The sequence below is a fragment of the Camelus ferus genome, chromosome 34 (assembly GCF_009834535.1).
Source record: "Camelus ferus isolate YT-003-E chromosome 34, BCGSAC_Cfer_1.0, whole genome shotgun sequence".
NCBI lineage: Eukaryota > Metazoa > Chordata > Mammalia > Artiodactyla > Camelidae > Camelus > Camelus ferus.
Window position 1 is genome coordinate 6942631 of NC_045729.1, and position 25889 is coordinate 6968519.

General features: G+C 39.7%; 1 protein-coding gene across 11 annotated transcripts in view; it reads left to right on the top strand.

Annotated features, from left to right (window-relative positions):
• SOX5 (SRY-box transcription factor 5) overlaps positions 1–25889 on the top strand; it is a 903217-nt gene that overhangs the window by 861143 nt on the left and 16185 nt on the right. For all 11 annotated transcript variants that reach the window (XM_032473064.1, XM_032473061.1, XM_032473062.1 and 8 more), the window contains 2 exons: positions 280–457; positions 11297–11442. In XM_032473064.1, coding sequence (XP_032328955.1) covers positions 280–457; positions 11297–11442 — 324 coding nt within the window. The remainder of the gene's footprint in view (positions 1–279; positions 458–11296; positions 11443–25889) is intronic.

The following is a 25889-nucleotide window of genomic DNA, read 5'->3' on the forward strand; positions in this document are numbered from 1 at the left end:
AATATCTTTTTAAAGAATATTTCTAGGTGACATCACTTACATGCTTTTTGGATAGTTGAGTGCATATGTACTTTCTCTTATACAGAAGGTTTTTCATTGTATGTAGTTGGAAGTGTCATTGTTGACAGCTAACCAAACACGGTAATGTTCAGACTGAATGTTTAGATCACTGATTGGTGGAGTATTTGATGGGAAATGACAGGCAGTGTACCTGTGTTTTTCTAGGCATTTTTAATCAGCCTTTCCTTATCACAGCTCATGTTCTAATGATCATTGCAGGATGAAGTGGCACAGCCACTGAACCTATCAGCTAAACCCAAGACCTCTGATGGCAAATCACCCACATCACCCACCTCTCCCCATATGCCAGCTCTGAGAATAAACAGTGGGGCAGCCCCCCTCAAAGCCTCTGTCCCAGCAGCATTAGCTAGTCCTTCAGCCAGAGTTAGCACAATAGGTAAGTTCTGTTTCTTTTGTTCTTGCTGATTTTCTGTTTATGGCAATTGAATGAAAGCATCTTTTAATGGTAAATCACGCATACCCTGTGCATGGCTTTAGTTCCGTCGGAGAGTTGCATACAATGAACCTCATAGATCTGTTTTAAACATGCAATTGAAGTTTGTAACCGCAGTCCAAGTTATAATGTCCCCCCGAAAATCTAATTGAACTGAACATGTTTGTTGATGTAACTGATGTTCTTAAGTTTATGAAAAAGAGGCTTAACTGACTAATCACAGACAACAGTGGTTTCTGGTTGTTGTTAGGTGACTTGCCTGTTCAGTCACTGAAATTTATTTCCATTTTTTTTATGATGTGTGCAAAGTATACATTATGATGAAGCGCATTCTGCCTGGGTCAGCAGTCAACCATCAGGATGTCAAGTTCCTTTCCGTTCCATACTGCTTGAGATTTACTTGAACACACCAAAGTATTATAAAAAGTTGATCGCTTCATTTCTCCATAATTGTTATCTCAATAGAGTAAGCAAACATTAGAAAATGGCATTAAAAAAAAATCCCATGAATTTGATTTTAGTAACACACAAATTAAACTATAAATACTTCAACCCACATTTATTGATGTGTGTATTATTTGCATGCAGTTATGAGGAGGCTAGCACAGATCAGCCCTCAAGGAGCTAGGGTGTAGTTGGGGCAGAGTCTTACAGTACAAAGCAGCTATAGCGAGGGCTACTCCAGAGCACAGGTAACAGTCCTGCAGTCAGGAAGAGGAGGGTGTTGGAGTCTGTCTGGAAGGATCAGGAAGCCTGAGCTGGGGACAGGCTAATTCAGATGGAGCCTTGAAGAAGAGACATTTCAAGCTGTAAGACAAAACCTGGCATGAAATAGCATATTTTTTGAGAAATGCACTGATTTGGCTAGAATATAGAACGAGTGTGCAGTGGACAGTGATCAGAGTTAAAGCCAGAAGGGGCTGATGGAATCTGTTTGAATGTTATCCTAAGAAATTTTTGACTTTTTTTCCAGAGAGCAATCTCATCAGAACTTTAAGAAGAGTGTTATATTAACAGCAGAAAGAGATTGGAATCAGGGGGATCATCGATTTAGTGCAGGACAAGAGTAAGTTACATGACATAGGAATAAGCAATGATAAAGCAAAGGAGGGAATACATTGAAGACATACTATTAAAGAAGAATTGATATAACTTATCCACAATAGAGTGTACCTGGTGAGGTTCAAATTGGAGACAGAAGAGTCTAGGATTTTGAATTTATAAAATAGAAAGGCTAGTGCCTTCCTTAACTGTGAAAGAGAAGACAAGAAGCGGGTTTGGCAGAAGACATAAATATGAAAATTTTTAAAGTATTGAATTTGAAACATAAGGAGCCATGTAGGTGGAGAAGTTCAGGGGGAAATGGTCAAAGTAAATGTAATATGTGAAAGGAGTACTAGAGTTTTAAACATGGAAATTATTCCTTAAGGATGTTCTTGTATCCATCAGAGTAAACGAGTTCACCCAGAAAGCGTGTGTATGGCAGGAAGAGAAGTGAGATAAAGCATCTTAGGTATTACCTGTTGCATTAGTTATCTCTTACTGTGTAGCAAACTGGCCTAAATCTCACCAGCTTAAAACAACCAGCAGTGATTATCTCTTGGCTTCTCAGGATCAAGAGTCTGGAAGCACCTTAGCTGGGTGGTTCTGGCTTGGGCTCTGTCTTAAGGTTGCAGTCAAGCCGGGTTCCAGGACTTTACTGGAGATGGATGATCCTTTTCCAAGATGATTTACTCACATGGCTTTTGGTTACAGACCCCAGTTCTTTTCTCCATGGGTCTTTCTGTAGAGCTGCTCACAGCATGACAGCCAGCTTTCCCCAGAGTGAGTGGTCCAAGAGGCAGAGCAAAGAGAAGGCCACGGTGCATTTTATGATCTGGTCTCCAGAGTCACACACAGCCAGTTCTGCTTTATTCTTTTCATTGTAAGACGGTCACTAAGTCCAGCCCCACTCAAGGAAAGGGGAATGAGACTCCAGCTCTGAAGAAAGTATATCAAAGTGTCTTTGGACGTATTTTTAAAGCACCACACTTCTTTTTTTTTCCAGAGGAAAACTGATAAAGAGCAAGTGAGTGTCTTAGACTAGAATGAAGATAAGGCAGTGTCCTCCTTGCCGAGGACAAATTAAAGTTTGGAATTGGAGGAGTTATTTAAATGGTCTCGCATTCTGTAGAGAAGTTAAAGAACGTGGAGAAGAGCCTTGGGTTTAGCTGGAGCTCGTGGATGGTGGGGAGGTAGACTTGCTGGAGAGGCTTCAGTAGGATGGTAGAGCAGAACTCCAGTCATAAGGATTCGGAGAACATGAGGGCAGCAAATGCATCTGATACGTGACCAGCCTTTCTGTAAGCGCGGTGTTGAGAAGTGATTTTACTTTGAGAAGGCTGAGTAGAGCCAGGCTTTAGAATAGGAAATCTTATGTCTGTATATAAACAAAGACAAGTTGCAGAGACCTAGCAAGAAGAAATGAGAGAGGATTATCTTTGGAAAGAAGAAATGCCTCTTCTTTTCTCTAAGGCTGAAGGAAATGAGGGAAAAGGGGGTAAAGTTAGAGAAGTTGTGGAATAGACAGCCAGAAAGTGGAAGGGGTATATATTCAAATGCTTCAATCTCTACAAAGTTGAATTCCAGACTCTTTGCCAAGAGGAAGTCAGTCTGGGGCAGGGGCGGTGGTAAGGGGACAGCAGTGAGAAGAGAAACAGTGAAGCCTGAAGTTTTGAGAAGTTTGAGAAGAGCTTGGGGTATACGTGTTCTTTTTATCATTGTGCACCATCCTGTTATGATCTCTCAGTCACTCTTCTCAGCATCCTAAATGGACACCAAGATAAGATTTGCTTTCATGTCTTAAGCATGTAACAGAGAAAAATGTTTTATTTGGCAAGAATGATTCACTTCTGTACTAGACATAGAGGCCCATAAATATCATAGAGTTGGTACACGAGCTCCTTTTGCAGTGTCGCCAGAACTGGAGTATTTCACTAAAGGGATAACTAATATATTTGCATGTTTATCATGTGAGGATTTTTCACTTCAGCATTCCAAGGGTTTAAGTATGACAAAATATTTTAGAAAGGCAAGAATGTATTTAACGACATTTATCATCTGACTTTTTCCACTACTAAAACTTCTCTTATTTTTTTTCCCCTGAAAAGTCCCTTCAGCACATACACATTGCTCATATTTTCCAAGGATTTGATGCCACTACAATTTACTTTTCTCTTTTCAACACATGCAGATGTTGAAAGCTGAAACTGTAATGAGTAATAATGTAGTTGGATAAAAGCTGTGAGCATTAATGGTGTTGTAAAGGTCACCCCTGAAAGAAGAATTAATGTGTTATGCCATTAATAAACCATGGAAAATTGTGAACCAAAAGATAACTTAAGTTATCGTTAATGACATGGGGCTCTTTGCTATATATCTATTAGCTACAAATATAGAAAGTGAGTTTTTGAGGCTGGTGACCAGTATTACAGTGTATTCTGTAAGAATGCTTTTGATAAGGTATGCAGGTGATGGGCAGTTCCAATGAAAAGGGATCCTTAAAAAGCATGAATAGTTCAGAAGAATGATGGATAATTTTAGAATCTTGTGACCAGATGTTATCTTTCCCTTACTGGCCGTTTCCCCCCAGGCTGTGCCATACGTGTAACACTTCAGACTTTTCTCAAAGCAGGTTTAATCTATTTTCTCACTGCAGCTCATTTTCAAATTATGGATCTTTAACTAGATAGAGCAAATATCCATACCATCTCTTGAAAACGTATTATTTTCCAGATAAGGAGCTGAGGCCTAAAGGGGCCAAGTGCTTACCCAGGGCTTCTCAGGAGGCCCCTGGCCCAGTGTAGACAGTCCTGGGAGTCTGAGGTTATTGCCTTTGTTTTAATTTCAAGGAGACACGTGTACATGAAGACCTGGTAACCGGCCCAGTGGGGGTCGAGGCCTCACGGTCGTGGTCCCTGGGCTCCATGCTTTCATTTCATTAGTCGTTGCCTAGCGACAGCCTCTCTGTACCGGTTGTTGTTCTCAATCACCTGTTTTCCTTTCCCTCATCCATCCCATAAATGAGTGTTGAATGTCTTCTCTCTGCCATACAATTGCTAACTCTGGAGGGTAAGTAGATAAATGTCTTGGACTGGGGCTTCAGAGGCCTGTAGTCTTTGTTCTGTCCTGTCTTTGGAAGACATTAAAACATATTCTTACCCTTCATTCCTCAGAGGCAGTAACGCATGAAAATTAAAACTTTACTGAGCAAATGTAGTAGATGCACACTGATTCAATGAAATGAGGGGAAGTACCTTCAAGTCTGTTAATTTGGTATTTTATTTCTACAACTTGCTAATTTAAAATACGATGGTAGGAAGGAGGTTAAACTTTCATTAGTTTGCATTTCTAAGGGAAAAAACTTCTATGAGGGAAAGGTATTAAACAAGAGTAGTATAAGAGTTTCATAGAAAGCCATTGGATTCTCAGGAAGTTAGGGATATTATTTAACATCAGACAGTTAATATTTGCATAGCACTTTACAGTTTACAAATTGCTTTCACATTTATTATCTAATTCTCATGAATTTTCACAGACAAAGAAATAGCTACATATCAGGCTGCCAAAAATTTGATAACTGACCTCAAAAATAGAAAAAAAAGTATTTGTTGAAAGTAACTTGAAACATATGTGCCCTTACTTTTGCCTATAGCTAAAAAGTTCTACGTAAGATAATTAAATGTAGTAAAAAAAGAACTTGTATTACCCAGATAGCACCCGTGAAATCTATGAATTTTAACAAATCTGTGTCATATGGTACAGGCTTCTATTGATAGGGTGACAGAGATAATCAATGAACTTGGAATTCTAAAGGTAGATACTTTCAACTTGGAAATACGCATTTACTCCTTCAACAGGCTGTGGGCCAAAGGAATAAAAAACTGAAAGAAAAGAAATACTCTCAAATAGTTCATAGATTTATGTGCAGTACAAACTTAGAAAAACAAAAGCATTGTGAACAGTGAAAGCATCTCCAAGGTTTTGCATTAGCATGGAGGTGGGAAGTACTAATGATGTGAAGGAGTGTGTCTGGGGTATGTCAGGAAAGTCCTTACAAAAGGGGTGATGTTTGAGTAGATTTCAAAACACACCAGAAAGAAAGTATTTCAGTGTAAGAGAAAAGCTCCAGAGACAGGAGTGAGGGTGGGACAAGGAAGGCCTGTCCTTGGAACAGGAAATAGTTCGGTACAGCTTAAGCACAGAACTCTTGAGAGACCAGCAGGAAATGACGCGGGAAGGATAAGTAGAGTTGATACCGTGAAGAGACTTAAAGTATTTGGAATTTATCCCAGAATGATGTTTTGGGGAAAACATTAAAGAGTTTCGTGTTTCAAGATATTTGGGAAATGCTGCCTACTGCTTTTATCTCTTGAAGATTTGCAATGCACATTAACAGAGTCAAGATTCTGAGAATTCATGCAATGGAGAAACTGTTTTAACTATAACTAAGTATTTCCCACATTTCTTTGAACATGGAGTTTTTTTTTACAGTATATGTAGGTCAGCAGTTTAGGAAATGGCTCCTCTAATAGGCACAGTGAGAGATGAGTGTTTAATCAGGTAAAGTGAAGTGAACCAAATTCCCTTTTTTGGAATATTTCAGAATGCTGCATCTGGGAGCAGAGTAGGAAACAGATTCAAGGAGCGTAAGCTTGAAGACTGGGAAACCAGTTAAAGAGGTTAAGGCATTAGCCCAAGTGAGAGATGAGGTGGCTTCAGCGAAAGCAGGGGCCAGTGGGGATGGAGAAAAGGCACGTTTGAGAGCAGAGGAGGAGGCACAGCTCCTGCGCGTGGTTGCCGTTCATACACGTGGGGTACAGGAGCGCTCTGAGGTGGCTCCCGAGCGACTGGATGCGCAACCGGAAAGGGATTTGGGATATGGAAAAAACAGCCTGAGGGAGGATGATGACTTCTGTGCTAGACACTGCTGCATGGGACGTTGCAGTGGAGGAGCCTGGGAGACAGGTGTGTCTGTCTGGAAGGCATGAGAGGTCTGAGGCAGGCAGTCGGTATTTTACAGCCATTGCGATCACCCCGCGAGTCTCGCGAGCGCACTTAAGACCAATTGCGGTATATTGGTTTGGAAAGCCGCCACAACAAATTACTATAAACTGGGCCACTTAAAACAAATTCATTCTCTCACCGTTTGGAAGCTAGAAATCCAAAGTCAGGGTATCCGTGGGGTGAGTTCCTTCTGGAGGCTGTTTGGGGGAGCCTGTCCCAGGCCTGTCGCCCAGCTCCCAGGGGCTCTGGCAGCCCTTGGTGTCTTTGGCTTGTAGATGCGTAACTCCAGCCTCTGCCTCCATCGTCACCTGGCCTTCCCTCCCCGTGTCTCTGTGTGTCAAATCTCCCTCTCTTTTCTCTCGTAAGAACACCAGTCATTGCACTTAATGCCTACCCAAAACCTGGGGTATCTCATTTCAAGATCTGTAATTTAAACATCTGCAAAGGCGCCCTTTCCAAATAAGGTCACTTCGCAGATTCAGGGGTGAGGACACAGACATACCTCTTTGAGAGCCACAGTTCAACCCCCTACAGGCAGCTTACTCCTTTTCGTCTGCCTTTTGTGGGCTCTTCCTGGCGGAGCAGCCGTGTACTCACTCCTTCTGTTTAGATCTTACCCCATCTACGATTGGACTTTCTAGTTTTTCCCTTTTTTTTTTTAACCCCTAAAAATATATAACAGGGGCCTTTTTTAATTGTGAGAATTTTGTTAGTTATGGTTAAGAAGAAACGCCAAGGTACAAAAAAAACAAATTGTGGTCAATTTAACAAGGTTATAGAATCTCACATTTCTTACATTTACAATTCCTAACCTGCATTTCCCAAATCTCACTTGAGGGGCCAACTGGCCTTTCCCCTGACATTTTCCTTCTAAGATGCTCACCAAACCTCTCCTTAAGACACACCCTTCCTTCTGGTCCTCTCCTAAAATGTAAATTGCTGCCGGAATATATACTGAAGGCAGAATAAGATGCATCAGATGATGATTTGGGGCCTTTTGACCTCTGATGGGTGACTGCCATTTCACTGGACCTCGGTACCAATGGGAAATTGTGTCCCCTCGCAGGTTTTATCACACTAGTCAAAGCCGTGCAACAGGACTGCTGGGGATGAGTACACAGGGAAAATGAAAGAGGGAAAAAAGAAAAGAATTAACATCTTTTACCACCTCCTCAGGTGTACCAAGTGTTATCTACATGTGTTATTTCATTTAATTCTTCCATCAACCTTATGTTCATTTTACAGTTGAGAGAAATGGAAACGCAGTGGAATTAACTGTTATAATTTGGCATATATCACACTTCCTAAGGAGTAGAAACCCAGATCCATTTGAATCCAATGCCCACATTCTACCTAAGTCACTCTGCCATTTTGTGAATAATCTGACAGTTACTAAACAACTGTCATTTATTATGTGAAGAGACCATATTAACTCATTTAATCTTTACAAATTCATGTTTTTATCTAGTGAGGTTGTTTCTGTTTAACCAGTAAGACAGTTGAGATTTATAGACGTAAAACAACATGTATAATTTATATAGCTAGGAAGTAGCAAAGTTAGGATTTTAATTAAGGCTTGTCCAACTCCAAAATGTTAATATTTTTACTGGTGATTGAGACCTTAGACCAAATCTAAGGGGCAGATTAAGAAAGGATCCCAGGCGAGGATATGAAGATGGAGGAATCAGATATGGGAACCAGGGCTAAGATGAGAAACAAGGAAGGAAGGAGTTTCAGTAACAAAGGAACTGTCAGTGCCTGGAATGGGAAGCGTCCCTTGGTTTGGAATTTGAAAGAGCAATGGAGTGGAAACAAGACTATAGCAGGAGTGGGAGCGTGAGGGAGGGAGTGGGGAGTACGAGCTAAAGCTTTGAGAAGCTTGGCTTGGAAGGTGAAGAGACAGGATTGGAAAGACAGGGCAACACAAGTGGAGAGAGACTTTATTTGCTTGTTTAAGGAGGAGAATCTTAAGCACTTACAAGTTGAGGTGGTAGAGATGGGAGAGAAGCTCAAGGGGATGATGTAAATGTGAAAGAGAATGACTGGTAGAGAGTTACAGAAACCCAGAGCACGGATTTAGGGGATTTGCCCGGAATAAAAGGGTGGGCACCATTTTCACTGAAACAAGAGGAGACAATGGGCATAAATGGAGATAGATTTGAAGCTAGCCTGGTGTAGGAGTTGGGATGGGGCCGGAAGGTGAGAGTTCAGCCTTCTCGATCTTTCCAAAATCAGAGGTGAGACCATTTACTGAGAGAGGGAATCAGCAAGGCTGGGAATTTGGTGACTGTGATAAGAATAAAATGTTAAGAACCAGCAAACAATCCAATTATGATCCAACCCTGTAATATATAAATGGCTTTATGATTTAAGCAGATACAAATGTTAGAATTTCAGATAGCATTTTAACTAAAGCTCCAGTCTCTGAAAGCAAGAATGTCTATTTTAAAGTGAACACCTATTTCCACCTGCACGGGAACACACACCTCAAATTGGAACTAGCCAGTACAGAACATATGTGTGTCTGTCAGTTGTTCACCCCCGTCATAATTTGCATCCTTTTTGCATCTATATTAATCATTTTTCCTACACAGTGTCATCTTGGCAGTGCCTAAAAAGCATAAAGAATTCATACTTTTGTTCAGTGCCAGGTGCCAACCCACTTCAAATATACTTGTGCTCTGGAGAAGCCAAAGAGGCTACAAAAACGCTTGGTACCAGGTTGTACATGAACAGGGGTTAGAGGAGAAGGAAACCAGGCTGGTTCTCAGAAGGATCGTAGACCAAGACCATCACTGTCATTTAAGACCGCATTTATTTCTAGAGGAGCAGTGTTCATGAACAGAGTAAGTTCAAGGCTGTTCAAGATAACTGTCAAGTCAAGGATGTGGAGGATAAAGATGAGGTTAAAAACAACCAAAAGCTAAAGTAAATATTAACCCTAAAGTTCTGACCTAGGTTTAAATAGTTGTTTATGATTCATATTGTACTTCTAATGAGCAAGGATGTTTTGTTTTGTTTTCTAATAAGTTCCACTGAGTTTAGCATGGAAAAGCAAAATGTGTAGTAGCTCTCAAGACTCTCCTTTCTATTGGCTGCCCTGGGACTTACCTTTCTGCCTCAAGATTAGAGGTCTAATCTGTATGTAATAAAGGGGAAAAGACACACGGACCACTTAGAAGCATTCCAGCACTGGAGCACTGCACTCATCTGACATCAGCTTCTTCGATAGAAATGTTTAAGCAGCAAGAAAGTAGTCTATGTTTTTTGGCAATCAGCAGATCAGATAGAAGAGTCTCGCAGTACGACGAGGATGTGTAATCTGACATGATTAGACAAGGCTCTTTAGTACCAGAACATTCATAATTGAGACAAAGAAAGAGTATTAATAACACTTTCCTAACACGGCAGTTAGCCATTTTATATTTCCTTTCTTTAATCTTAGTGTTTTTCAACAAATCATGGGATTTAATAGCGTGTTTTGGCAGATTAGAGGATTTATGGCCCAGATGTTTTTTGTTCTAAAAATGGATTAGGGTGTAAAGTTTGCTGGAATCCAGGGAACATGTTGAGGCAAGCCGGTCATTTTATGTGTGATTAGTGCCTGCCTTCTGTCTCACAGTCCCTCCATCTGTCACAATTCACCAATGGATCTGGTTAGATTTAGCCTCATGTCACAAACAAGTCCCTTTTCTGGGCAATTTCATATTATAGATTCAGTTTATGCCATTTTATGCCCTAGTTAAAATATAGGGAGAGTGAAAGATGATATATTAGCTTTCCTTTTAATATTTGCAAAACAATCCCTTCCCATCGGGTTGCTACCCAAAAATCATGCAGATTATCATCAGAATGTGCATCAAAGAAATAAATGACCAGTGTTAAAACTAAAATTAAGTTAAAATTAGTTTGTCTCCTTACACCTGTTATTCTTTAAAAGACATTTTTTGGCTTTTTTTTTTTTTTTTTTTTTTTTTTACCAACTCCGGATTGTGGGGTTGCGGACACAAGTTGGTCATTTGACCATCTTATTAAAAGTGTGAATCAAGTGTGATTATATTTACCCAGTAGCCACAATATCTTACCAGGCAATTACAGGTGCTGGGGTTACTGTCTGTGCTTGAAATTTAGCCTCTTGACTGTTGCAGGTTTGTGTCTGTGACAAGCCACTGCCACCTGTGGTTTATTTCATCATAGATGAACGCAGGGGGGAAATGCTCTTCTTTCACTCAGTTAATGATGATTTGTTCCTTCTGTATAGAACAAACCAAACAGTGCCATTTTCAAACTCTAAATTGACCTTTCCAATACTAAGAGAGTGTCAATGATTAATAGTGATAATTATCAATAACTGTAACCTATGGTAACATTCAAATGATCCTTATAGGAAAAAAAAATCAAAGATAGTTTGTATTTTTGCACTACAAAATATTCAAATAACTAAAAAAGTTTATTCAAAAATTATATTTTAAATGTCTTTCCAAACATGTGGGAACAACTGTATTTCACTTAACTATGATTGATGTTTTGATAACAGATCATGGCACCATGTTGGTATATGACTGTGTGAATCAGTTGTCACTGGTCCTTCATTCATTCATTGTAGATTGATTCCACTGAGAAATTATTAAATGCCAGACACTAGCCATTCCCAAAAAAGAAGCGATTTTTATGTTTAAAAGTTAACCGATCCATGCATTTGTACAAAACATATCCTTCGTTCTGTTACATCTTCAGGTTACTTAAATGACCATGATGCTGTCACCAAGGCAATCCAGGAGGCTCGGCAGATGAAGGAGCAGCTGCGGCGGGAGCAGCAGGTGCTGGATGGGAAGGTGGCGGTTGTGAACAGTCTAGGTCTTAACAACTGCCGGACGGAAAAGGTTGGTTCATAAAATGACTGACTTTCCCAAAATACTTAAAGTGCCAGAATGTTTTTCTTCTTAATCTTTTTATCTTCTCCTCATCCTCAGAAGGATGGTTCTTCCTCCCTTTTTCCTTCTGTCAGTCCGGAACTCCTCATGCCCATGGGGAGAGTTGTAATTCTCTTCTGTCCATCGCCAAACCTTATGGGCAAGTAACACCCCCTTTTTGGCCATGACTTTGTATTAAAATGAAAGGGCATCTGAAGTATCTGAGTCTGAGGGAGAATTTTGCTTTGCAGAGATGGCTCAACTTGTATTTGGGGTTGAGCTGGATTTGAAAATGTTGAATCTTCTTTAATCAGCATAAGCTTGGATGATACTCATGCTCGTCGTCAAAGTATCTAGGATCCTGAGCTTGTCAGAACATGTTTCCACTGCAAAGCACTGTCAAGTTTTAGGTGACTGTGACTTTATTATAAAACGAATTTTGCTCTTTAAAAATGCGGACATCATTATCATACCTGTTATTAAACCTATGCCTTGAAACGTCTGCATTTATCAGAGATATAATAATTTCAAACTATTTTTTCTAAATTACATTGTGTCTTATTCAGAAAAATATTATGCTATTGTAGAATGCTCAGAGTGGTGTACTTCTTTCCCTAATATTTGATATTATTAATTGAAATTTTCAAGTGTTCCTGAATCTCCTTTTCTCACAATCCTGTGGCTAAATAGATAAAGTAGAGAAGAGAAAAAATGATCAGCTACTTAGTGATAACTTGAAAGTTAATCATCGTGGGAAGCTTTCAAGTCAGTCTTGTCCAGGATGAACAGATTGCTAATTTGGATGGCTTTCTAGTTTCCCAGGTTTTGTATGGAATTTTGCATATAATCTCTAAGAAACTAGCAATTTGCACAGTGAAGGGGAAATGTATGTGTGATTCTGTCACAACTGTACTTTTCCTCTGGTCCCAACATGGGTCAAAAGGATGGAGAAATGATTTCCATTCTGTTCTGTTCCTGGAGGGGAGAGCAAAGCATGGTCAAGTTATCCATCCCTCGCAGTCTCACGGCGTAAGAAGAGCGACATTGGTCTGCTCGAAGGGCACACAAATCTTCTAGCTAAGCACCAGAAGGGAAGGGAGAAAGCAAAGTGACAGCTCTGAGAAGGAATGATAGCAAGCATAAAGGAATTTATATTCAAATATTTAAACATTCTTGAAAGGATGCTTGAACAGAAATTCCTTTTCTCTGCACCCCATGTAGAAATGAGTTTAACACTCAGCCAGATGCTAATGCAAAGTGACTCAAGCTATTCCTCGCAAGCATAGCTAAATTGCCGTTATTTGCTAAGCGCATTGAATTCAGCTGTGGATACAGCAGTTGGTTGCATTCAGCAAGCATCTGTACCCCCTTTTTTTTTTTTTTTTAATCCTCTAAAGCAGAGACAACTCTACCTATCTCCCCCCTCTCCTCCCCTGTGCTGGCTGGGAATTGTCAAGTGACAACCGACCAAATCCTTTTGGACAGGAAGCCTTCATCCCGAGTTCTATATACTTGCAAAACAGACCTTGTGGTTGGATCAGGGAGCCCATTAAAAGCACTTTGATGGTATGGAAATTCATCTTCATGAAGCTCCTAGGCCCCTAAGCAGCATGCTGTTTAGCTGTGGTTACAGATCAGTCATTCACATCGGAGGGCAATAATTGTGCTGACGGCTTGTAAGGCAGTGGAAGTACATAAAATAATCCCGGGCCCTCCACCACGGCACTGCGAGTTAATCTTCTCTAATACAGATCAGCTGTTGTTCTAACACATGACTTCATGCCGGCTCCAGTGACTCTGCTCAGCCTTTTGATTAAGTAACAAGAGTGGAACCATCTGCATTCATTTTAGTCCATCGATGTCCATTGTTAGGGGCCTTATTTCCACCTCTCGTTCCACCTCCGCGATCGGGCTGTCTTTGATTTCTCTGATTAGCACCTCCTATTTGGGTTGCAGGAGTGAGAGTCGCCTCTGTGGAAAACTACTGCTTTCAATCTGCCTTTCTCTTTTGTAGAATTATAATAACTTTGAAAAAATCTGTTTTGGGAGTAATACCTGCCAAAATCTTTTGGCCAATTGAGATGTCTCTGTGTTCAAGAAGTTTATGTTCCTAATCTCTTCACCATGCACTTTCAGAGCAGTTGAGTTACATCTTCAACTATAATCTTCTATTTTTATGCATTTTTAAGTGAAAAATCTTAAAATATGATATTGTACCATTGTAATGGTAAAATATAAAAATGTCTAAATCATTGTTGGAATAGTCTGGCAAAATTCTTGGAATGTGTAAGTAAACCTTCTCAGCAGAAGGATTCGAATTAATTCGTCCCTATTACCCTTGATACTTGAGTTTGAAGCTCTTCCAGAAGCAGGTATTACTGTGGTTGCCTTTTCCTGTTGAATGAGCTTAGCTGACATTTCTGCAGAATTAATGATCAATCTATGTCTGTGCAACTCATGGGAATGAAATAATGTCAAATTTATATCTTTTAATTGGTAATGATTCAACATTAGCGCCCTTATGTATTAGGGACGGTGCTGTGCACTTGAGGTGCTGTATTGAACAAGAAAATATGTCATCTGCCTTTATAGAGCTTCCAGTTTAGATCAAACTATGATTTTGACTGTTAATCATGGCATATTTATGTGTGTGAGTTCCTATGGGGGCTGAATTCAGACCCGACGTTGCTGAGCTTATCAGTTATATACCTGCTTATCCTTCCACACAAAGTGACATCACTAGACATATTGCATTGTTACCTTCCTCATACCTACCTTTTTAATAGATTTTCATAATCGTCCAACTTTATCCATAGCCAAGGCATAGTTATAGTTAGATCAGTAGTTGGTTTGAAATTTTGCTCCACAGTTTCTAACGAAAGACATAAACGCAATATATGAAAAGTTCCCCTTATAGTTTGCACAGTCACCTTCTCATATCATTTGAATCCCCAAAGAAGGACATGTTTTCTCTCTTAAAACAATACTCCCAACTTCCTAAACCCTGCAAGTGTATGAAATGAGTGTAAGGAGTCGGGGAGATGAAGGAGAGAGAAAGAAAGGAACTGGGAGAAAGGAAAGGAGGAAAGAAAAAAGCAGAGTAATTCCGCCAGCTGCCTCCCATCAGTCTAAAAGGGGGTAACGTGGCCCTCAAGCCAGGTGACTGGAAACCTGTAGAGGAGATCTGTTTTCTTGAGTACGCAAGCCTTACATGTATTCACTTTTCTCCACATTTCAAATGACCAACATACTTGTCTCAACTCGAATGTCTTAATTCTGAAAAGCTGTAATTGGGCAGCGAGAACAATTAGAGGTGTGAAGATAGGGACAAATGTTTTCCAGTCATATGTACCAAAACACATAATGAAAGTCATTTTTACTGAAACACATTTTAATTGAAGACTTTGAAAAGATTTTTCATTTCTTTACTTTTCTTGGAAGTGTTTCAGCATACCCAGGAACTGTGTATGTCAGGTTTCTTGGAAACTCTGGGACGCAGTGTTATTTATAATTGTCATCTCTGGTTAATTATAGCCTGATTGTATATTCAAATAATGTTATCTTTTATCACCCAGCTTTGTTACAGATTAGTGTTATGGATGAATAAGTAAGCTTCTCAGGTAGGAAGAATCAGAAGAACCTCATGTATTTGCTTTGTAAAAACCACCTCCTTTGCTTCAGTAACACCCAAATGGCAGATGGCACCGTGTTGCCCAGCTATATACTCAGGATCTGACTCTGTGTCTGAAGGTATCCATATCTAATAGGAGGCGATAAAAACCTCCGTTTTTGTCCTGATCCCACCAGGCAACAGTAATACAATAGAGACCCCGTGCTCCGAAATGAGGAGCAGACCAGAAGTTTCCCTGATTACTTGCCTCACTCCCAAGTAGCCGTCCTGGGAAGAGGAGGTCTGCGCTGTAGTATCTGTTAGAAATGGTTTTCATCACATGTATTAGGATCTCTAAGTACAGTAGCTTCCAACAACTAATGATTCATTTTGAGCACATCATGAAATTTAGGAGCAGGGGGCTGGGTGGCATTAGTTTATCAGCTCAGTGATGTCAGCGTGATTATCCCTTAGAGTCACAAAATGTTGCTGCAAGTACGACTGTCCCATAGAGGCGGGTCGATTCAGAAAGAAGTTATATTTTCCCTTGGCTGAAGTTCATTCCTCATTCATGTGGGGATGTTTCACTGCCCCCCTCAAGCCGACTTCCACACACGTCTCACTTGTGTAGAGCTGGGCCATCGCACATCTTTGCGGCAGTTACCGGCCCAGGAAGGGGGCTGCTTGAAATTGATGAGGAGTTGTTTTCGGGGACTGAGTTAGAGATCTTGTCCCGTCCCTCCAGAGATCAAAGGCCATCTTTTGCTGTAAGAAAGGCAGGCTGCCACTTGCAGCACCTCGTTTGGATGTGTCTGGACTTCTGGAAGCTTGATTACCGTACTTTCTTCTACAAATGGACCTTGAGAGCGTGTTGGGAAGTTCTGGTAGGGAAGCATAGCTACACGTGTACCCTTGACTGACGAAGGGCCGTCCTCTATGGGGGAAGGTCATCCTCTATGGGGGAAGGTCATCCTCTTCAGCGAGTGTGCAGCTCTGGGAGGGACGCACATGGAGCGGTGGGGGAGGAGGAGGGCACCTGTCTGACTAGCCAGATCAGCCAGTCAACCCTGGTGATCAGTGAGTGGCAGACGTGGCAGCCAGATCGCACTCACATCTAGGGGATATCTTAAGAGCAAAGATGATATTGGCAGAGACAAAAAGAAGGACCAGAATGGCTATTGGGTAGGAAAAGGCCATTGTCAGCCACAGCTACATTATAAAAGTGGCATCAGAACTCTCAAATATTTCTTTCGTAAAGCTGGTTAGTTTTGATTGGATTCTATTTGTTGTCATCTGTCTAACTCCTTAGGTCTTCACTGTTACATGTCCAGGTCTTCTACCTTGTCTGTGTTACAGAGAGTTAAATTACATACAAGCACGTGTACAGGAAAACATTGCGTGGCGCCAGGTTAAATCAGTAAATATGTGGGTTCACATATGTGCTCTCTGCATGTTGAAGCCAACTTCTCTATTGCTTTTGTATATAAAATAGGCATCAGAGATATACACATACCAATGCATACATGTAATTTTCAAGGCAGAGAATGTATTCATCGAACATTAGATGCCTGCAGTATACCTGAAATCTAAAGAGCTACACATGCTATGAATTCATCAGTAACTGCACAGAATAGCTGGGGAAATATCTCACATCCTTGTGAGATTCGGTTAAAATTCTTTGCAAATTTCCACAGCATAAGATGAAAATTTGGTGAATAATATATATTTTTTAAATAATGAAAGCAGTTTCTCTTTCCGGGGTCAGTCACGTTCATAAGAAGCCTTGCCCCGTACTATGTAGATGGACTTGTACACCAAGCTTAGTTTGCTTCCCGTGGCACTTGGAAATTCTTCCTTTACAACCTTCTCTTCTCTGCCATTGTCAGCCCTTTCCTCTCCCTTTAACAGAGTGCCAAACATGAAATGACAGTGACCAATGTTGATTTAATGTGGATGTTTAATAATGAAAAAAAGTGTGTCAGTCCCAGCATTAGTTACAAATGGCAGTAAGTGTATCGGATGGCAGCCCTGTAATAATTTTACATCCATCATTCTTTCCTGATGCTTCGCTGGCCATCTGATGGATGGAGCCGGCAGTGTTAACTCTTCAGAAACTGACAGTGTATCTAGTTCAGCATTACCGAACACGTGCTCCTTCCCCTCGACAAGGAGAAGGCATGTGAGGAATTGTGAATTACAGGTTTGCTTTGAGAAAGTGAATGTGAAGGAACTCAGACCTTTGCATTCAGTGGCAGATACTACAATTAATTAATGATTTATGGATGGCTTTGTAGTTGTTGCTGTTCGCTAAAATGAATTAGAGAAGTCAGACCAGACCTAGACATTTCAGTGGTTAGAGGAAAAACTCCGTGAAGGAGGAAGGCATGTTAGGTAGATCATTCAGGAGGAAAGGAGTTAGATCATTGCCACAGTGTGACAAAACAGGAGCTTTTTCTAGGGGTGCTGTGTGTGTCCCCAGACTTTTAAATCCTTTGGTTAGAATTTACCTAGGAACAAATTAAAATAACACAAATGATTAAGATTTTCTCTCTATAAAAAGGAATATATAATATTTTTTAATCTCTACATTTACATGTAATTATTTATTTCGTGACTTTAATGAAAAGATACACAAAATCTGAAGTTGAGTATTTGCCTTTTTATTCCTGGAGTCTCTGTACTCCGAAAATGTATATACAATGGACGGAGAACTGCTTTCTAGGCAACTGATTATTAGAAAATCTAGACCAGCTTCTTATGTGCAAGTTGGCATTTGCTCCTTAGGTTTTCTTTTCCTTTGTTTTTCATTCATACAACCTTCTTAATTCTGAGTGTCTTAGCTAGGGAACACTTCTTATGGGACAGGAGGGGCGAGGAAAGCCCCTTAGTGAATATTATCAGCACAGAGCAGCCAGTTTTCAAAGACCACGACAAAAAGGCAAATAGGTATTATGTCATCACCCATCCATCACTCTGTATGTCAGCCTTTCAATAATTCCAATCGACATTCTCGACAGGCTGGTGCAAGTTAAAGGGGCTGTTTGTTTCTAGAAATTGAGTATAGGCTGTCTATAGCCTTTTGTTCCAGATGGTTTTCTTCTGTGTCTTTTCATTTCTTTCTTTTTCTTTCTTTTCTTTTTGGGGGTATTTAATTGAAATACATGCCGAGTTTGCAGACTGCAAAGATCAGAGCTGTTTTCGTCCAGCAGTGGTAACTATGCATTAAACATTTTGATTTGTTTGAGCTTGAAGTTTAGTCCTTTTTTGCCATTTGCTTCATGGAGTTTGTGTATATTTACAGCCTCTGCATTTAATGGCCACATGCCTTATTTTCACAGATGGCCAGTGGAAGACTTTTTCTTTCTCTTAGTATAGCCTGCTTTCAGCTTTGCTACACTTGTCACAGTGCCACTACTTACAGCTAGCAAGTGCCCACGCTTGGTGGGGAGCAATTATGGTGTGAGTTTTTAAGGAGCTTTTTAAAGGTTTTTTTTTTTTCCCCAGTAAACTTTTTATGGTTTAATTTTCTAGCCTTGAAAAGCTGTGCATGTTTTCAAACAGAGAGTCTTGTGTTCTTTACATCATTCTGGTGGAGGGGTTAGTGCAGGATGGTCCAATAAAATGAGACACACAGGGCATGCCAAATTGAGCTTTCAGATAAGACACCCACAGGCCTCTCCGATGATTGAAATTGTCTATTCATCTAAAGATATAAGGATATGCTCACAATAGTACTTCTGAAGAGAGCAAGTTTGAAAACACCGTGTGGAGAACGATCTAGATATTTTTAAAGCACATTTCCATGGAGCGTAGATAACAGGCTAGAAGAATAAAACCATGACTATGCCAAGGTGATGGTGCTGTACATTTACATGTATGTCCCACACTTCAGATTTTTTTCAAAGTTTCTATAAGTAACACAAGAATCACTTTTGTTGTTGGAGCAGAAGTGCGATTTTTAAAACCCTAGTCTAGTAAGAATGGTCTTTCCTTCCCTCTCCCCTTGTTCCCTGCCTCAACGCCAAGGTCAGATGGCTGTCTTCAAGACAGGTAAACATGGAGGCAATGAAGGAGTCAAAGGGACATTTGTTTTTCAGTTACCCTCTCATATTTAGTAGGTATGTTGTATTCTCCAGTGTCATTTACTGCAGGTGACTTTAACAATATGGATTAAAATTATGAGGAAAATGTCCTGAATTTAGCATTTGCTTCAAAGAACCTCATTGAACCTTCCTCTTTTACGAATGGGAAAGGCTGGCTTATGCGTCATAGGAGTAATAACAGCTATTGATCCTTATTTTGTATCTTACCTTTTCAAAGTGCTTTTACATCAAATGTCAGTCTTGTAATATAAGCAAAATAGTATTCATATCTTCATTTTAAAAATAAATACAACTTGAGACGTGAGATTGTTACAGGAATTCAAGTGGTGGGTCAGTTTCTAAACCAAAGTCTTCTGGCTCCAATTTCAGTCTCTTTTCTAAAGGACCACACTTAAAGAAGTTAAAGTAACCAGTGCCTGTTTGATTAACTTGTACCCCAGAGTTGGTCGTATGTTAAGTAATACATAGTAAGTAATGTACATTTTTGAGGGTTTATCACAGAAATCTCCTTTAATCAGTCAGCATCTCCACAGTTTGTGTAACCCTTTTCCCATTATTTTCCCTGTTTCTGCCCCTGCCTCGGTCTCCCTCTCCTCACCCCAACCCAGCCCCTTCACTAGAGAATGAGCTAGAAAACAGAAAGAATATGTTCAGTCTTATTTACTTAGCTTCTCACAGCAGCTCTCATAAAACATGTGAAGTTTTAGCTGTTCATTAAGATGAGATTTTAAATGTCTATTCTAATCTAAATTTTTTTGCCTTAAAACTACCACGGATAATTGAAAAGTGAACTATACCCCTGGTCTTCCTGTTTCTACTAGTCAGGTCCAGCGTTTCTGAACCAAACCATTTCTCCTTAAAATAGTCCAATTACATTTATTTAACTGAGGCAACTACTGGCTACTGAGGCTCCATTCATACGAATGCAGGCGGTTTTATAGCTTTTATTCCATGGAAAGGAAAACTTAGACTGAAAAATAATTCCGTACAGTCCTGTAGCTCAGCAGCTGAGTTCGCCATGGTTTATAGAACAGTTGTCATCAGACAACATCCAGTTTTGTGTTTACATCTGTGCCGCCCTCCCACCTATCGGACATCCTGTGTGGGTTGTGAATTCTGTTATTTTTCTTTGTTGGCCTCCTATTTTTCTCACATTAAGCCCTCTGATTTGACTTGGTGTGCACAGGACCTACCTCTGCCCTGGTGTGAAATAACAAAGTCTTTTTTCGTTTCTAGACTTTGGCTAAATGCTGAACATATATACAGACATCTGAAAACACAGGTTTTTAGTTTTTCCCTCTTCTTCCTTCCCTCTTCCACAGGTACACGCCATAAGCACCACTGTGACAAGTAAGCAAGGGCCAGTATTTTACCACGATATCACTCACGTGTACCTTCTTTGTGAATGGTGTGTTTTCTGCAGACTCCTTTGAGTGGCTGTTCTGTGCATTACACCCCAGACCTCAGTGACTTCTCCCTCTCCGTGGCAGTAGTGTTGAATTTGGTCCTGTAACTGTGTGTTTCACAATGTCCCTATATCTGTAATTCTGATTGTTATTGGACAATCTTTTCACAAATATATTTCAAGAATCATTATTTCTTGGGTTTTGTTTCATAATTGGAAAGATCTTCCTTGAATTTAAGAAAATTATTATAGACTTCTCAATTACAAATGGAGTCCTTTACATTTTGGAGCATAATTAACGACTCCGGAGGACATTATCATCCTGGATAGAGAAACATGTATAGTTTCACACATTTGTCAGAATATTTAGTTTTGCTGGAGGGACTCCAGTCAAGTGGGACATAGAACTGAGACAAAATGAAGAGGGCCTTTAATTCAGCCTGCCATCTGACATTGAATTGCCAGGCAGGTAGTCATGGGGCCAATACCTGAAAACCTCCAGGAAGGGGAACCTTTTGCATCCTGAGATAGCCCACTCAGTGGGGAGGCAGCTCTTTTAGATAGCTCTTCCTTCAGGGATTCATTAGCTTTCACCTGATGACTTACAGCCATTGGTCAGTGTTCTGTCTCTTGACAACATATGGCTAAATTCTATCTCTTTTTCACAAATAATGAGGCTTGATCCTTTTTAAACATTAGAGGTTCTTAAGACACTTAAAGACAGATTGTTGGTCTCCTCTTCAACTCTCTCTTCCAAGGTCCTGTGCAATTTCTCCATTAGGACAATGAGGATATTGATAGGAGCATAACCCAAAGTTGAATGAAGTCCGAAGCATTATGGCCGTCAAGCTCCCCTGGTCTGCATTCCAATTTTTGCAGGAAAAGAAACTAGACCATTACAACATAGATTTTTCTTAATGAATCCACACTAGCTGCTTCTTGTTACCACATCCTCTACTTGGTGCTCTCAGCTGATCCTTCAACAACCAGCTCTGTCTTTTCTGGAGCATACATTAAGGGCTCAGGTCAAATTCTCTTTTCATTCATGAAAATCAGAATTTATCATCTTTCTAATATTTCTCCCACTTTAAAATCAATTCTTTAAAAAAAAAAATCACAGAGATTCATCAATTTTTATCCAGAAGTCATTTTCCTATCTTGGGAAGTTTTTCATCCAAAGTAAGACTTGAATTCATAGAAGCTGTGTGTTTCCTTTGAAACAATTCCATCTATCTTCAGTCACATAATACTTCTTAAGAAAACTTGATCTTCCAATACATTTCACTTTGATCAGATTGCCTGATGAAACTAAGTTTCTATGAAATTTAGCAAGAATTGCACTTCAAGGAACATTTCATGAAGCTGGCTACCAACATTCACAAAAGGAAATAAGATTGTGAAACAAAGTTATGGGTTCTAAATTCATTATTTTCACCATTAGGGGAATCTCTGAATTTAGAAGGGGAAAAAAATAGGATCAGATAAGGCTTTTTAAAATAGATAACTAGACCAAAGGGTGTTTATGGACCTTTCCAACCTGTGAGCTCACAGATCCATACGATTCTCCGATGGAGAAAATGAATGGGAAATACTCCTAAGGCGTACTAGACTTCGGCGTACCAGAGTGTCTGCAAATACCCTAATGGACAGATTCACATTTGATCAGAATAAAATTAGTAAAAGACTTCTTTAGCTTGCATTTTTGAGGGTGTTGTTTGTGTGTGTTTGTGTGTGTTTGTGTGTATTTGTGTGTAATTTATAAACAATTTACAAGAAAGCTTTCTCTACCATGTGTGTTGTTAGATTATGTGGGTGGGTGCTTATTTTTAACAAAATGGCCATCTTGGTAAATGGGGGTGAAACCGAGAGGTTGAGGGGGGTCTTAGACACAGCCCTTGTTTCTTTATAATTTGCTTTACTTTGCTGATGAAAAAAAAATCTCCAACTGATCAATCTTACGACATTATAAATAATCTTTCATCTTCTTTGGTGGTCTGTGAGGTTCACATAATCGGAGGGTTAAAAACCTCTTTTGTTTCTTTCTTCTTCCCGTGTCATTAGTATAGAAGGAGATCATAAAAAAGTGCAGCCAGGAGGGGTGTGACTGTAAGTGAGTCAACATTTGACAGTCACACTCTATTCTGTCATTTCATGGATGTGCTTTTTATGAGTTTTACAGCTTTGTGAGCTTCATTTCAGGGGTGTCCATTATGACAGCTAATCCACAGCTCATCTCTCTCTCTGTGTATGTGTGTCTGGTAGGGAGCAAAGCTCATCACTTACATGAATCCCATTTTCAAGAAGTGATAAAGGAACCATCTACTCGTGCGCTGTTTGACTTAGGCTTCGATAACTAAGGAAATACCTACTTTCTATGAAGTACAATTTTTGTTTGTTTTGACTGCTCTATGAAATATTAACAAAGGATGTGCATCTGAGTCTTTATGAACACAGTGACGTTTTAGTTGTTTTCCGTAGAAGGTAAAGTAATAGACTAGGAGAACTTTTCAATTTAAATTTGTACTAAACATGGCGCTGTAAACCATCATGCTTGAGCATTGAATGGAAAATTTAAAAAGATTAAATACATCGTCAGAGATGATGGACAAGAGGAAAGAAAAAAATCTCAACAATTTTAGAATTGTTACCAACATTCTCCTTTTTAATGCATATTTGTCCACTACTTGGCCATGGACCATAAAGGCTCATAACCACAGTAGGATACTTAATACTCATATCTGAACTAATTATTCCTGTGATTCTTGTATATTGGAAAGAATTTTTATCTTTTCTATTTCCTCCATTTACGTTTTCCCCTCATAATAAAGGCATCCTTTTCATTGTTTAAATTAATGAGAAGCTATCATATATTTAAACCCCAGTTTACAAGTTAGGATTCTGAAACTCAGGGAGGTTAATTGATTGGAGGTTAATATACCTAATATGTATGGCAGAGTTTGGTTAAAATGTCACATTCCTGATCCCAAAGCCCTTATTTTCTGTATTTTCAGGTATGTCCTTTTCCCATTAATCTCTGTGGTCTTGTGCCATTCAGAGCAGAAAGCACAGGTTTTACTGACCACTTCTAATCAGCTAAGTACCCACATCTCTTTAGATATTTCTGAGCTCTCCTTGTTGATTCCCACCACCGCCTGGTGTCATGTGCGAACAATACACATGCTGTTTTTCATTACACACGTCATTGGATAAGCCACAGAGCCCAAGACCAGTTGCCAAATTCCCTAAGTGAATATTAACACATTAATAATAGTTCTTTGAATGTTGAGTTCTAGAGTTACTCACTTGACCCCAAGAAATTATATTGTCTAAAACTTTCTTGTCTTCTGTAGATGAGATACAGTTCACTTGAGTGTTTGTTCAAGTCTGCATAGGATCACAAAAATTTTCAAATAAAAACAGACTTTACCCAGTGTTTCCCCTTGATCTTAGTAAACCTGCAGAATTGTGTAAGACCTGGTTAGCCAGCTGGGACTCAGGGAATTCTGGTTGTTATCCAATAGCTAGTTTGGGATTTATTTTTTTTTTCCCCAAGAGAGAAAGCATACAGATCATCTTGTTTGGTCCTTATTTATAAATCCTCAGGACTATTTCATTTTGGTTACTTTGTAGTGATTAATCTGTTTGCACTCTTTGATGTTCCTCAGAGCAGTTCAGAATTTTGGCCAATATTTCTTTAAATGTGTATTTTGTTTTTTTCATTTCTAAATAGAAAAAAAAAAAAGTAGAGGAGAGAAGACGGGTGAACCTTGGAAGTTTCAGTCCTGCTTTGGGACACGGTCAAGTGTAGGTGCCGTACTGGGTTTGTGCTCAAGAACACTGACCTTAAACTGGGGGCCAGGGGAGGGGGTCTTTTTTTGTACAAATTCTTGACTAATGTGCTTTTGATCAGTTGGAACTAAGAGTGTATACGTTTGGTAAAAAATTGTCACTTGTGCCCAAGATTTTTTCTGTTTCCACAAGCTCAATTTCTTTGGTGTTTCTTATTTTCAACATCTTCCCATTTACCACCTCCCCACCTGATATTTTTTTGCTCTCATTTTGTTTCAGCTGCCTCTGTTTAGAAAGGATTAATTTAATGATAAGAACTCTGAAAATGAAAGTATTGCCTTTTCAGTAATATTCGCACATTTGAAAAGAGGCTTTGGAAAGGGAAATATTCGACCCAGGGTGCAGAACCACAAATGGTCTTGTTTTAGACGTGGTAGGGCATAGGGGGCCCTTTGGGGAGGATGACAGCCAGGGCTGGGCGGGCTTAGAAGAAGTAGGGTGCGAGGGGTCTCCAGTGTATCAGCGTTTGTGCTTTGTAACGCTTGGCTGATTCTCCTCCTGTACGCCTGAGTAGATTCCAATTTAAACTTCTGAGAACTATTCTTAAAGCCAACTCATTGTTTTGGTGGTTCAGTATATTATCTAGAATCCTAATCCCACATAGATCTGTGTCTACCTCTGTACATAAGAATTTAATATGAGCCTTTTTACTATGGGATCAGTTTTCATATGGAATTATACAGCTAATGGTTTACCACATAAGCACAATATTTGTATATACCATGTATTTACCATATAACATTTGAGTTTTACGATATATCCCCTCACCGCGATTCCATTATGTGTTCAGAATTTATCATCAGCCAGTGTTCGGAAATTGTGGCAATGTTACCACTTTGATTTACGTGCTGTTGTAAAGTGTCTTAATTAAAGGCACACCGTGCATTCTCCAGTTCCTACAGTCACCTCTCATTTTCCCTGTTCACACGTCTGAGAATTAGCCTAAATGACTATGCAAAAGGTCACAAAAGAAGGGCAGCTTACTGTGTTTACTCCCGCTGTCTTCCACTGACATCCTCTTAAGAAGTAGCGTAAATTCCACTTTTGGATAACTAATTGAACCATCTTATTATACTATGTGCTTTAGAGGTAGCTGATTTGAGGTTACTTATTGTAAAACAACAACAACAACAACAACAACAACAACAACAACAACAACAGCAACAACAAAACTACTTGTGACTTTCCAGCTCGTCGTTTGCTAGTTTTAGCTTCTTGTAGGATGGCACAGGATCCATACAGCTGAGCTCAGAACCTTCAGAGACATTTAACATTTCATTTGTTTTCTACTCCAATGGCCTTCATTTTGTTTTTTTCTCCTCGAAAGACTTTACTTCAAAATGGAAAACCCTAGAAAATATGTAGCACTATTGTCCTGTCCGCTGTTAAATCGGAACCTGAGAGACTGTCTGTGCTGGGTGCCTTCCCCCAGGACAGTAAAGTCTTCATT